At 36.5% G+C, this 13369-nt stretch overlaps 3 protein-coding genes across 7 annotated transcripts; 2 read left to right on the top strand and 1 right to left on the bottom strand.

Annotated features, from left to right (window-relative positions):
* The first annotated feature begins 1149 nt into the window (after positions 1–1149).
* On the top strand, positions 1150–4677 carry LOC113707176 (alpha-L-fucosidase 1). Its single transcript, XM_027229373.2, has 3 exons — positions 1150–1984; positions 2647–2883; positions 3784–4677. The coding sequence occupies exons 1-3, from the start codon at positions 1362–1364 to the stop codon at positions 4535–4537; spliced, it is 1614 nt and encodes a 537-aa protein (XP_027085174.1). The 5' UTR covers positions 1150–1361; the 3' UTR covers positions 4538–4677.
* Positions 4678–4985: 308 nt separating this feature from the next.
* On the bottom strand, positions 4986–10654 carry LOC113707184 (uncharacterized). 5 transcript variants are annotated; one of them, XM_027229408.2, is made up of 11 exons: positions 10501–10654; positions 9596–9630; positions 8233–8299; positions 7665–7730; positions 7332–7425; positions 7125–7241; positions 6800–6900; positions 6445–6519; positions 6258–6350; positions 5484–5808; positions 4986–5393 (listed from the first exon to the last, which is right to left on the bottom strand). In XM_027229408.2, the coding sequence occupies exons 2-10, from the start codon at positions 9607–9609 to the stop codon at positions 5494–5496; spliced, it is 942 nt and encodes a 313-aa protein (XP_027085209.1). In that variant the 5' UTR covers positions 9610–9630; positions 10501–10654; the 3' UTR covers positions 4986–5393; positions 5484–5493. The 5 variants fall into 5 exon arrangements, with proteins under 5 accessions (XP_027085209.1, XP_027085186.1, XP_027085202.1 ...); XM_027229385.2 differs by having other exon boundaries at positions 4986–5397; positions 10501–10653; XM_027229401.2 differs by having other exon boundaries at positions 4986–5359; positions 10501–10653.
* A 606-nt stretch (positions 10655–11260) lies between these two features.
* On the top strand, positions 11261–13072 carry LOC113689586 (uncharacterized). The gene is made up of 3 exons (XM_027207349.2): positions 11261–11659; positions 11829–11949; positions 12683–13072. The coding sequence occupies exons 1-3, from the start codon at positions 11375–11377 to the stop codon at positions 12853–12855; spliced, it is 579 nt and encodes a 192-aa protein (XP_027063150.2). The 5' UTR covers positions 11261–11374; the 3' UTR covers positions 12856–13072.
* Positions 13073–13369: the final 297 nt, after the last annotated feature.

The following is a 13369-nucleotide window of genomic DNA, read 5'->3' as shown; positions in this document are numbered from 1 at the left end:
ATTTCTTATAAAAAAAAATTTATATGCATCACCTTACTTTCAATAATATCCATTTAGTACTAACCTATTAATATAAAATCTCTTAGCTCTCAAAATTAATACTATCCTTTACTTATTTAGATTTTATTAATTAAAAAAATACAGCTCCCATCTATTTCAATCACATTCATTCATAACTAAATCAATATCATCTTTACTTATAGAAAAAAAACCTACTTAATGAATAAACACATATTTTACCAAGCTATAGTATCAAATTATTCCAAATTATTAATTTATCTCATCACACAACACCCAAACTATATCAAAATTGACCAAAAAATATCTATTATCCATTTATTTTTCAACAAACTTCCCATTCTTTTGTATCATTTCCATAGACTTTTCCACTGCAACAATGCACACTTACTCATCATAGCTATCCAAATTATGAAAATATCATCATCCTAGAATACATAAACTACCAACACCCAAAGTACAATAAATTATAACACTCTCAATGCAATTCTCCACCTAATTTTCCATCCTATCAACTTTAAAAAATTAATATATATTCCATTAATTTAAATAATATTTACTTATCACTAAATTAAAATAAAAAAACAAAAGTTTTTGAAACCAATATTATCCATCAAATCTGTAGATCGTATTAATTTTAAAAAACACAATACAAATCACATCAATTTTACTATATCTATTTATAAATAAATCAATCCAATATATCACTTCTCTATCCACTATTCCAACTCTATTATCATACAAGATACTCTAAATCTATGTTATTAAATAAATCTTACATTAGCCTAAGTGCACTCTCAAATTAGGATGTATATATAAAAAAAACACATGCTTTTTGCTTTCCTATTCATAATCTATTTCTTGCACAAACATCTTCTTCATAAATAAATGCTCTACATTTACATATACTATCTCATATTTGCTTAATCTACAATCACTACTATAATATTCAACAAAATAATAACCCTCTATTTATGATTCTTTCTACTTTATTTTATATTCCTCATCACTCTACAACACTATAATATGGGCACCCCGCGATAGCCGCGGGGTCCAATGCCTAGTATGATTGTAATTTACGTTGCCATCTCCTTCAATCAAAGAAAGATATTCAGGAGTTGGACCAATTGGTTGATTCCTTAAAACTTGGGACCTTTGGTTTATCAATAAAGCAGCTCAACATTGCACCGTCTGTTGTGGAGTTTCACCTGTTACAGTAACACGAGATCTTAGCCAAATTTGATTAAACAATTAGATTTATATATATTGTTTTCTAATATCTAGTGCAGTCAACCCCCTCTACTTGGTCTAATTGCCCAGAAACTGGTCTCCTTGCCTGGAAAATGATCAAGAATCCCCGCGCCAACCCTGATGAACCTTCAATCCAAAAGCTCAAATTCAAATTCAAGCGCCCCATTTTGTCAAAACCCCAACAAATTAGCATCCTCCACCTCCTAATTTTCACTCTTCTTCAATCCTCACCTTCACTAGCTTCCCTGCACCCAAAGCCGCCCCCACTCCCAATTCTCCCAATCCCAAGTGCACAGCAGCTCTCATGGCAGCTAACAGAAATGGCCCTGTTCCTGCACTTTGGAACCAACACTTTTACGGGCTCAGAATGGGGTACAGGCCATGTTGATCCATCAGTCTTTAATCCCACTAAATTAGATGCCACCCAATGGGTCAAAGTGGCCAAAGATTTTGGCTTTTCTAAAGTTATCCTGACTGCTAAGCACCATGATGGGTTCTGCCTCTGGCCTTCTGAGTATACTGATTATTCGGTTAAGTCTAGTCCTTGGAAGAATGGGAGTGGTGATGTTGTTGGGGAGCTAGCTGAGGCTGCAAGAATTGCTGGAGTGAAGTTGGGGCTTTATCTTTCTCCTTGGGATAGGCATGAGTCTTGTTATGGCAAGACTCTTGACTATAATGAGTATTATATGGGGCAAATGACTGAGCTCCTCACAAGGTATAAAGTCACTTCCTTTATGTGAGTACTTGTATTCTTTGTTACCGTTTTTCCGGGATTGTGCCACTTCTGGGTGTTGTTGCCTGCTGTGCGGGAGATATTGCGTGTGATTTTAATGCTGTTTTGGTATGTTATTTGGGTTATTACTGGATTTGTAAAGTTGGTTTTTTTACTTGATCAGCTGATGTTTAGACAATTATTGAAGCTATTTTTCCTCTTTGGTTCCCTTTTTCTGGTTGAATTTTTATCTTTTTCTTGGTGTGATTTAGGTTGATTAATGGGTATCGTTTTCAATATGCTAGTCCGGTGGAAGATGGGTGGGTCATTTATGCATAACATGGCATTCTGGTTATTTAGAAGTATTTTGTGCTCAAATAGGAGCTAATGCGAAATCATAGGGTAAACGTTTGCGTTATATCATTATCAACCTCATTAGCCACGAAGCAAACTATTTTATGGAAGAATTTTGTCTACTGGAGTGTAACAATTTCGGAGAGGAATTTGCACCTTTAGATAATGTCTACAGTTATAGGGATTGCAGTATGCATAACTCGATCTGAACTTGATATGGTTCTTTATAATTTAGACCATAGCTAAACTCCTTCCTCTTTTCTCTTTTTGTAATATCCCTGTTACTTTGGTTTACTGTAACCGAATTGCAGATATGGTGTGGTGGAAGAGGTTTGGTTAGATGGAGCAAAAGGTGAGGGGGAGAAGGATATGGAGTATTTCTTTGAAGATTGGTTTAGTCTTATTCATCAGCTACAGCCTAGAGCAGTCATTTTCTCAGATGCTGGGCCTGACACTAGGTGGGTGGGAGATGAGGGTGGTTATGCTGGGAATACTTGCTGGTCCCTCTTTAACTGCAGTGCTGCAAAGATTGGTGATACTGATCCAAAGTGAGTCCTATTGTTTTGATCTCACTCTGCATTTGATATTATGCTTACTTTGAAGCAACAAACCAAGTCTGTGCTCCCCTTTGGCCCCCGATCATTCCTTTTTATTTTTCCTTTCCCTTTTATTTCAACCAATTCATTTTTAAGCACTTGTGGTGCGTGTGCTGCCATTTGATTATCTGTTTCTCAGCTGATGATTGCTTAATCTTGCTTACGCTCAGTGGAATGAAAGTCTTTGTGCTGTGGCCTGTAGAAGAAGTTTAATTGGCTAATATTGCAGTTTCCGTGCAATTTTTTCCACCGTTAGATTTCATTTTAACAGAAAATTAAATATTTAAATTTGACATTTTGATATGTCTAAATAAAACCAACTGCATGCATCTAAGTTGGAGCCTCTTGATTTGTATTATTAAGCTTAGCGGCCTCATGTCTTCTGCCATATAATATAGAAGGTGCTGGCAAGTGACATGTGTTTCAGTTAGCTGTTCAAATTTTAGTGTAGAATGCATGCAATCAGGGTGTTTCCTCACCAACTTTGATTGGTATAGGATTTGAGGCTTTAGTTAAGGGGACTTGGAGTATATAATGGAGAGCTTTCAAAATGCATATGAAGGAATTTCCTGTCATCTTTTATTTATGAAGGATATGTTGTTATCTTGAATTTCCTGCTACTCTCACTAAAGTAACAATGCATCATGGTTTTAGGAACCAGCTTATAAAATTGAGATCTGGTTTGGAATAGCAATAGATGTCCCTCTAGTATCAGCAAACAACTAGATACAGTGTAGCAGGCAGCTAATACAAGTCATATATTTGAAACATTTCCATGCTGCGTTTTCTCAACTTTACCGATGCTTATTGGAACTTCAGTGGATATTTCACTGTCATGCACATGTACAACAGATATTCACAGGAGGGAGACCCCTTTGGCTGTGACTGGGTTCCTGCAGAGTGTGATGTATCAATCAGGCCTGGTTGGTTCTGGCATGCATCAGAAGTTCCAAAATCTGCCAGAACTCTTCTCGATTTGTACTACAAATCAGTTGGTAGAAACTGTCTTCTGTTGTTAAACGTACCCCCAAACTCTTCAGGCCTGATATCTGATGAGGATATTCAAGTCCTTCGGGAATTCAATGAGCTCCGAAGCTCCATATTTTCCAATAATCTAGCAGAAGGGGGTCTTCTTTCTGCCAGCAGTGTCCGAGGAGGTTTAGCAGGTACTAGGTTTGGCCCTCAGAATATCCTTGAGAAAGGTATCTTGTCTTACTGGGCTCCTGATAAGCAGCAAGCAAACTGGGTAATATATTTAGATTTTCAAGAACATGTTACTTTCAACGTCTTAGAAATTCAAGAGCCAATTCATATGGGGCAGCGGATTATCGAGTTCCATCTAGACATTTTAAATGAGAAAGGACAATGGCAGACGGTGATAGATGGCACGACTGTGGGATATCGAAGGCTGCTACAATTTTCTATAGTTGAATCCTATCACTTGAGGCTTGTTATAGACAAGTCTCGAGGAGACCCTCTGGTTGCTTATGTGGGAATATATCTAGATTCATTTTCCATAGTAGGATATGCCGCTCATAAAAGATCTAATTCTTTCTTCAATAAAGCACTCAAGCCCTTCAGCAAGCTAAAGCTATCCAGTTTCTAACTCTTTCCCTTTGTTTTGGCTTGCATTTGCTAGAATGTACAGGAGCTGATATTGTACCACTAAAAGCTGCTGTTAATTGTGTTGTATATCTATACTTTTGACAATTACTCGAGGAAATCTCATCTACTCTAGTGAAGTCATTCCCTCTCTTTTTCTTTTTCTTTGAGAAATAAACCAAGAGAAACCTGCATTAACTATTATTTAATCTCCTTTGGGAGCTTTTGGGAAGTCTTCTTCAGGGGCATAATTGAAAATGAACGCCTTTAGCGACTAATGCACATATTTTTGGTTTGTATATGAAGTAAAAGCTGAACTGAGACTGACTTATCGCTAGATTAATCTTGTGTCAGACATTTGAATGGGTAGCCAGGAGGAGGATCTTGATGCATCAACCAAAACACAGACAGCCCTCCAGACGCTCGTACCATATCAAGTAAAATAACAGAAGTTTAAACGAAAGGAAGTTTTGATAACTGTAAATGTAGCATTTACAGGAATAAGATCATATACTCATTAAGCATTAGCAGCCATAATAAGTAAGCATTCCAAACTCTCTTTTTTCACCATATATTGAACATTGAGGTAGATGCAGCCTACAGATGATTGACAAATGGTGAAGCATCATCACAAGGATGAGGAATCCAATTTGCTTAGGCCTGTTCATTGATAATGGCAAGTAATTGCAGAAACTTTTCCAGTTGCAGAAGCAAATCTAATGGCCTTGTGTTGGAGGTAATCCAGATATGGTAGCACGGAACAAGGTCCAGTGTCACAATTCAATAATCTATTGGAGCTCCATTCTTTCTTCATTGCTTTAGCAGTCTAATGAAGGAAAAAAAACACGCCATTTTAGGTGCTGCCTACAAAATAAAACAAATTCAACTTTTGGACTACAGTAAAGCTAAGGAAGAAACATGCTGTATAAACTTGGATTTTTGAAACAAACCTCATATCTTCTAGGATATTTTGATATCGCGAAGCAGCCGAGCAGCCATAGCACCATATCTTCTTGCTTCCCATTCACTAAGCTTTTTATCCTGGAGATCGGGAACTGGGACCATGCGTCCACTGGCATTTTCAACTTCAACCTCAGTCACCTCATCAACTCCACAACTAGCGTCGCAATCTTCATCTGATCCATTTTTAATTGGTCCAGTTTCAACCTCTTCAATTGGTTGATCAACACATTCTCTTGTGATTTTTGTTCTTTCTAAAGGCTTTAGGTTCATAATGTAAAGTTGTATACTTGGGTGTTGGTACTTATTGTCCATCTAAATGGAGAAAAACACGCCTTCGTCAGTATATGAGAATGGACAGTATTCTCTTTCAGGCATTAAGGTCACACGCTCAAACTGATTAGTCCTTTTTTTTTAATTACCAAAAATGATCTTAAAAGGATTTCTAGGTACAAAATTAGAAAAACAGCTCATGATAAAGAGTCATCTTCAAGTTAGAAATCTGAAACCAAGAATTGCAAGGTCAGATTTTGATGATCCAGTAAAATTTCATAAGCCTATTTCTGGTTGCAAAATCACCCATTTTGAAATCTTCCTTGCCGGATTTTGATCTTGCTGACCAAATTTAATGCTTAAGCTTAATACTGATACGTCAACTGAAACCCATCAAGTACTAAATTCCAGCATACTCAATGACCACAGACAAAAAGAAACAGATAAGATCATAAAACGAGTAAACAATCATCCTAAAAGACAGGACATACCTTTGCTCTAGGGACAATTTTCACCTCAAAATTTCCCTTCCACATTTCCATCATTCTTTCATGGACATTTGTCGAACGAATTTCATATCCCAACTGAAAATGAAGTGGCAGCATGACTAACAAGTGAATTCATCACTCATAAGACAAATTGGCTTCTGAAAAAGAAAAGTACGAAAGATAACAATACCAAAATTGTGGTTTTTGGTCCAGACAACGCAAGGATAGTTTGTAAAAGTGGCTCCAAGAGATGCTCCGCATAAACCTTTATGAAAAGTTAGAGAACCTCCAATTATGCAGTTGAAATACTAAAGCAAGATTGCAGTTACTCTTCTCCATTTACTCTCTAATGAACAGTAATGACATCTAGAGGAACAAAAGACATCCAGACGAAATGACGTAAAATGAAAGACGTCCAGAGAAACTGGAAAAAGTGAAAATAAAAACAACATCAAAATTTATTTTCTTACGCAATTTGTTATCTCCAAAAACTCAAATTTAGCAAGAACAGTCATCAGATAAACTTAATTTAGGACGAAACATACAACATCAGTGCCAATGATGTAGTCGAATGGCGGATCAACAGCCCTTATATGATCTTCATTACCCCAGTTCAGCTCTGCCACCCGGATGGAGCCAAAGGAATCTGCAAAATCCTGATTCAGATTAGGTCCAAGCATGACCTGTACCTTTTACATCAGAGACTTAAGCACCACTAGATTTCTATGAGATCTACAATGGGATGAAAAGAGTTAAGCAACTAAACTTTTGTTTTTTATTAAAATCAGAATGAGAAAGCACATAAACAGAAGTTCACAGAGAGACTAGAAGGATCACTTGAATGGTCCAAAGACCCAAAGGCGAGGGTACCTGATCCAGAATTCATCTGCACTATACTAGAAGTATTGCGTTCAACATTTCTGATAAGCAATGGTAGAACCTCAGTTTGATCAGTTGAAGTGACATCACATCCAAGTAATGCCATGCCTGGAGAAGGGAACCCACTTCAGACTATCAAGGGATAAGATATAAAAGTAATCTACACAATGAGAAAAATGGCAGGCAAAAGAAACTCACCAAACCCTGCAACTCCACAGCCTGCCCCAAGTTCAACCACGCGTTTTCCTCTCAGTTTAGATGGGGAAAACCTTCCCCTTCTACAATTTTTCTCCTGGATATCTCTAACTATTACATTCAGGTTTGCAAATACCAGCTTATTAATTGAATAAACCAACAAGTGGACTCATATCATGGTCAAATGGAACAAAAACCAGAAGAATATCAATAACGTTTTAGCTTTCATAACTACATTGCTGCAGCATTGTGGCTCAACATAACACTGTAAATTGAAATGCCATTGTACTTTGGCTATTCAGATAAGCAAGCAAGTGAAAGTGACATGAATATTACCAGAAATTTTGCGAATACCATTGATGCATCCCACACTGTGGTCCCTAAATGCTTGGAATTGGGATCCTACAACAATACAGACAATACTAAATCTGAAAATTAAGCTACCAAGATCCAGGAAAGTACATGAATGCTTTTGAAAAGAAATAGCAGTAGAATTGAAATAGTGAAAGCAAAAAGAGGTGCAAAATAGTTAAGGCACAATAAACTAATACTCGAAGGCAGAAACTTGACATAGGCTCTTGAACACTAAACAATCACTGCATACAATCCTCAAAAGTAAACCAAGGAAAACATAATTCAACCAATTGCACCTGTCTTAAAATAAAATATTAAGTTCCTCTATCTGTGGTAATAAATTCAGGAAAAACAAGTATTTCCAATTCCATTGAATTTTTGCATAAGAAGAACCGAATCAGATACAGTTCCAAAAATCAAGATTAAATTCTCAATTGAATTTAAAGACTCAAAATGACAAAAAGCACGTAAAGTTATAAGAGGAAATGACACGTTTGTGTATCTAGAATAACAAAACAAAAATTGCAACATTGTGTCAAGAATCTACTACCTGAGAAAATTGAAGTTGGTGGCCAAGAACTTCAAATAAAATTGCTGAAGTATCTGGAGAATTTAGCCTATAACAGATAGTAAGTATTGTGTAAGCCTAATTATTTTGAAGATTAATACAATGGAAGGAAGAACACAAATAAAACCTCCATGTTCAAATCACATGAACAAAAAACAATTAGTCAGAAGTCAGAACCCAAAGGAGTATACTTCACAAGCTGCTGACAGCATAACTTTTTACTTTTTTGGGATGACAAGCAATTAGATATGCTCAGGACTAGCTAAGAACGATCTATAAATTCTGACGGCAAAAGAATAAAAGCAGGAAATAGCATAGCGGAGAAGTCTAGGATACCAGACAAAATTGTGAATTTTTCAAAGTTCACTGACTGTTGCATGTTCTCTTGTTTGAAGGTATCAAATTCATCAAAATCAGTTTTCCTTTATTTTCATGTTCTATAGGTGCCACCTTTCATCATATAAGCTTATTGCAAAGCTCTTATCACATTTTGTTAGTTTTACAATGTTCAATACTTCAATACACTATGGGAGACCTGGCTTTATTGTTAAAATTTCCTTTCTGTGGCAGTGTGGTAACCAGAAATCCAAATATAGTGTCAGGATTTTGCCTGCCACTTATAATCCTTTAAGTAGCATCTTTCAATCCATAATTACATAAAACCAAGAACCACAAATTTTCAGTTAAAGGTAATCCCTTGTCATGTTCCTTCAACTGTCATTGCTTCTCTCTTTCAGAGCATATAACTCACAGAGTACGTAATCCACCTCAAAGCAACTTAACAAGAACGGACCACTCAGTGAAGTTTTATTTCTATAACTGCAACACCAAATTCAATCCAATTTTAGAAATCTTAAGTAGTCCATGCTACTTAAAATGGAAAAAAAAAAGTTACTTAACTCAGTATTGCTAAATAGAAACGGCATTTAAATTTTTGAGGTCATTCTTCAAATAATAAGAAAACCTCGCACCCTGTAGATTTCATATCATTCTAGTCTGTCTTGAGTGCAAATGATTCAAGGCATGGAAGATTGCCCTAAAAGGGCAACAATGTGCCTTATCAATGCTAGATTATTTCACCTTAGAGTACTTTTCTTTAACCAATTGGATAAGCAAAATATCCTTTTCTTTGAAACTATTTGGAACTGAAGTGCAAAGCAAAAAGGAAATATGACTCCAATCTCATTGGACAACATCACCAGAACCTGATTGACTACCAATATTAAGAATTAAAGTCACACGAATCCCCATAAATGTGCATATTCAGATGATATTACACGTCACCATGAGAGGGTTGAAATAAAGAGACAAGTAATAACTCAACCAAGCATGATGACTGCTATACCTGTCAGGCTCCATGGACCGTCACCTGCGGCTTAGCTGAAACATAGAGAAGAAAAAAAATCAGATCAAATTGAGTTTCTGCCTTACATCCATGAGATTCCTGAGCAACCAAAGTTCCTTTTCCCTTAAAAAAAAAAAAGTGTTTGGTTTCCCAATTGGTTACTGATATTCACGTCTGCAGGACTGAACATCTCTGTTAGATGACTGCCGACATAAAGTTCCAACATTTCTTCTCCAAATTCCTTTGTCATAATCACAGTCTTCACAGAGGTAACAATGGGTACATCTATTGGCAGGGGATTGGAGGTTTCATGAGTCTTTCACAGCAACGACCAACAGCATTGAAAATTATGATCTTTGAGGAAGAAAAGTTCGATTAGAATAAAAAGGTCTGAAACTATGAAATCTTTGTTTGAGCTGAGTTGATGAAGTGCTTTATCATTCAACCAAACAATGGAAAAAAGCTAAAATTATTTTCAACTCTTGAAAATTACTAAATACTCTAAATCACTTTTATTTACTTGCACAACCCTGAAAAAGAAAAAGACTAAATACTTTGATCCACAGAGAGAGAGAGAGAGAGAGAGAGAGAGAGAGAGAGAAACAGTATCCTGGCACCATAGAGATACTGAAGTTCTAAAAACATGTGTTGCAAGAAAAAAGAAAAGATTCATGTAGGATTGGTAGAATCCAGCACTGTTCTTCCGACAATGAGAAATAGATGCCAAATTCAAAACTGAGTTCAAGTATTCGCTCATCCCACTATTTAGATTCCAAAGAAATTCTTGTTTTTGCTGGAGAATTTAGGAAAGGATAAACGGGGTTCCCACTCGGGTTTCTCCAGAACTAATAGATGGCACCATTAAAAGGAAAAGTACATATTTATATACACAGATGCCAATATACCTAAGCTGATACTTTGAGTCTGTCTGCAGCTTTGCTTGCTTATTTTTCAACTTATCAGCGGCTGCCCTGATCAGAGGGAATGCAATAGCAACTCCCAAAAGGTTTTGTTATGCCTTCTTATCAGACCGAGGTCCCATCAGGCTTGGCACAATTACAATTACCTCTGACAAATACCTCTAAATTCTACTTCTTGCCCCTTCAATCATACTTTTTCTCCAATATCCACCTCCATACTTTAAGAAGTTTGAGCTGAAGCATTAATAGGACACCAGCTTTAATGTACTTCTAAAATTTGTCTGGCAAAAAAAAGAGGGCAACTTTTGTCTGGCAAAGTATAAATTATTATTGTGCATACTTTTAATCCATTGTAGATACATGTGAATTTATAGAGTTAATTGGGTTTTGAGCGGAGAAATCTAATATTTTGAGAGATATGCGTTTTTATTTTCGCTTTAATTGTGTTAAGCAACTCCTACTTAAGCTCATGCATTGTCTTATTAGTACAAAATTTATATTTTGTAAAAAAGCATTTAATTCAAGTGTGACTCAATCATTAGCTGTTTGATGTAAGTAACCTCCCTAATAATGCAAATTACCCTGCATTTGTTTTTCTGGGACACAATCGGACAGAATTATGGGAAAGGACCGGAGCACGAATTTAGGCAGCCAGCCACTAAAGTACTAAAAGCGTTTCAATCTGAAAAAAGCGTGTCCGCCAGAAGACAAACAAGAAATAAAAGCGGGAGCTAAGGCAGAGCAAGCGGAAATTTTCACTCGAGTCTTCTATTTCAAGTCCCAGGTGAAAACGGAGGGAACTTTTCAGTTTAGAACAACCTAAAACTCTCCTAGTCATTTTCCTGCCTCCTGCGATAAAATGAGTTCTGAGAACCCAGTTAGCCAAACAAATCCTAGAAAAAGACCCATTACAGAAGTTGATGAGCCAACCACTCTATTCTGCACAGTAGTAGCCATTGATCACACCAATCTCTACTACAGAGTTTGCTCTGTTTGTGAGAAAACTCTCCCTGAAGCCACCCATAAGAATGCTACTATTAATTCTTGTTCTTCTTCAGCTTCTTTGCCTATTTGTAGATACTGCAACTTTAAGAATGCCTTTAATCCTGGTTCCTCTGGTTCCAAACGCCTCTTTAAAGTTCTTGTAAGTAATTCATTGGTTCAGAGCTTTGTTCTTTTTCTTGTTCGTATAATTGAAAAATGGGTACTTGAGAAAATGACCAAAAAAGGTGGGATTTTTGTTTTACTTTCTTTTTCACTGGAGTTTTTTGGACTAATGTGATACGGGTTCTTGGATGATTTGGATTTTGCAGATGTCTATAGCTACGGATACGAAGGTATTTGTGGTGGTAATGTTTGACAGGGCTGCGAGGGTTCTTTTTGGTTGCTCTGCTGATGAGTTTTTTGATTTTGCCAAGATTCACCCTTTTGCTGGTACTGTAAATTTTATCTTGCATTTTGTGCAATTAATATGCATAAGATTAACAATTTGTATTCTGAGCTCATACACGGAAGTAACTTGTTGAACCATGACTTTTATGCTTACATGAATCGTTTTCTGACTAGCTTTATGCGATCTTTTTCTTGTACTCGGCATTTTCAGCTTTTTTGCTACTTATGTTAAGAAGAGGGAATTTAGTTGAAACATGGCATCGTGTCATTCCTAAACCCAAATTGTATATATTCCAATTAATGATTTAAAAACCTTGATTGGCTTTGCGAAGGTGTCATGATAAATTTTGTTTTCCTGATTAGCCAAACTGGAACCTATTTGTTATTTTCACAACAATTTCTGCAATTTAGTTGCTTAGTGAAGATCTTAGATGTTTGTACTGCAGGTCATGTGTGCAATGCCAGAAATTGAAAAAACACAGAGATATACCTTTCTTAGGCGGTGGAATTCTATTCAAAATCTGGAAAATTGAAATGTTTTCAAGATTATTCTTCTCAATCACAGGTTATGAAGATAACCAGTTACTTCCATAAAGTGTCACATCTTACCTTTGTTTTTAAAAAAAATGGTTATTGATCACTATAACTATGTGCATTTCTTTTAATTATGAAGCTTGCTTCCTGACTAGACAGTATACTCGCATATGTCATGATGCTCTAAAGAATTGAGCCGCTCTTTGTGACTCTTGTTGTTGACTGGGGTATCTTTGTGCAGCCACAACTGCAGGCAAGGTTCTTGAGGGAGAGATGTTAAGAGTGATGCTGTCAAAACCAAAGAATGGAAATGCACAGCATCTACGTGTTGCCTCAGTTGTTCCCTTACAGTCTAGTTTTCAGCCAGCAATTGTGACCTTGAGGAAACTGTATCAAGTAAGAGGTGGTTCTTAAGTACGTCTGCCCCATTTGTATATGCTTCACCCATGGAGTGATTTTTAATTATTTTTCTTTTGGTATGCCACTTTTCTTTACTTGAAATTTCTGGATTAACTTTCATTTTTGTTTCAAGTTAAAACAAAGTCTGTTGATGAATATGATCAGTTGATTGGAAAATTCTTTTAGGAAGGGAAAGAATGAGCAACTACCGGCTGCTCTTGATCTTTTTAAATTCAATGGCACTTCTAGGCAATGTGATTGGCTTTCTTTGAATTTAGTGATTCCCTGAATCTGTGGAGATGCTTAGTCTTGAAAGTGGCAAGAAGCGGGTCTCAGCAATCTTGCCCGTTTGGGTGGATTGAGACACAGGATGATTATGAATATTTGACAGTTGCACGTATCAGAAAATGTACAGTTGGTGACTTGATGAATTACCTGAAGGCTTTGAAGTTGAACTTTGGATAGCAGACTGGTTTAGGCTCTTAGGATATATCCAGAAAATGTGAAAATTGGCTTGCCTAGTGTAGAG

The sequence above is a fragment of the Coffea arabica genome, chromosome 1e (assembly GCF_036785885.1).
Source record: "Coffea arabica cultivar ET-39 chromosome 1e, Coffea Arabica ET-39 HiFi, whole genome shotgun sequence".
Taxonomy (NCBI): Eukaryota; Viridiplantae; Streptophyta; class Magnoliopsida; order Gentianales; family Rubiaceae; genus Coffea; species Coffea arabica.
The sequence above is the reverse complement of the archived record's forward strand: the minus strand, read 5'-3'. Positions and strand labels throughout refer to the sequence as shown.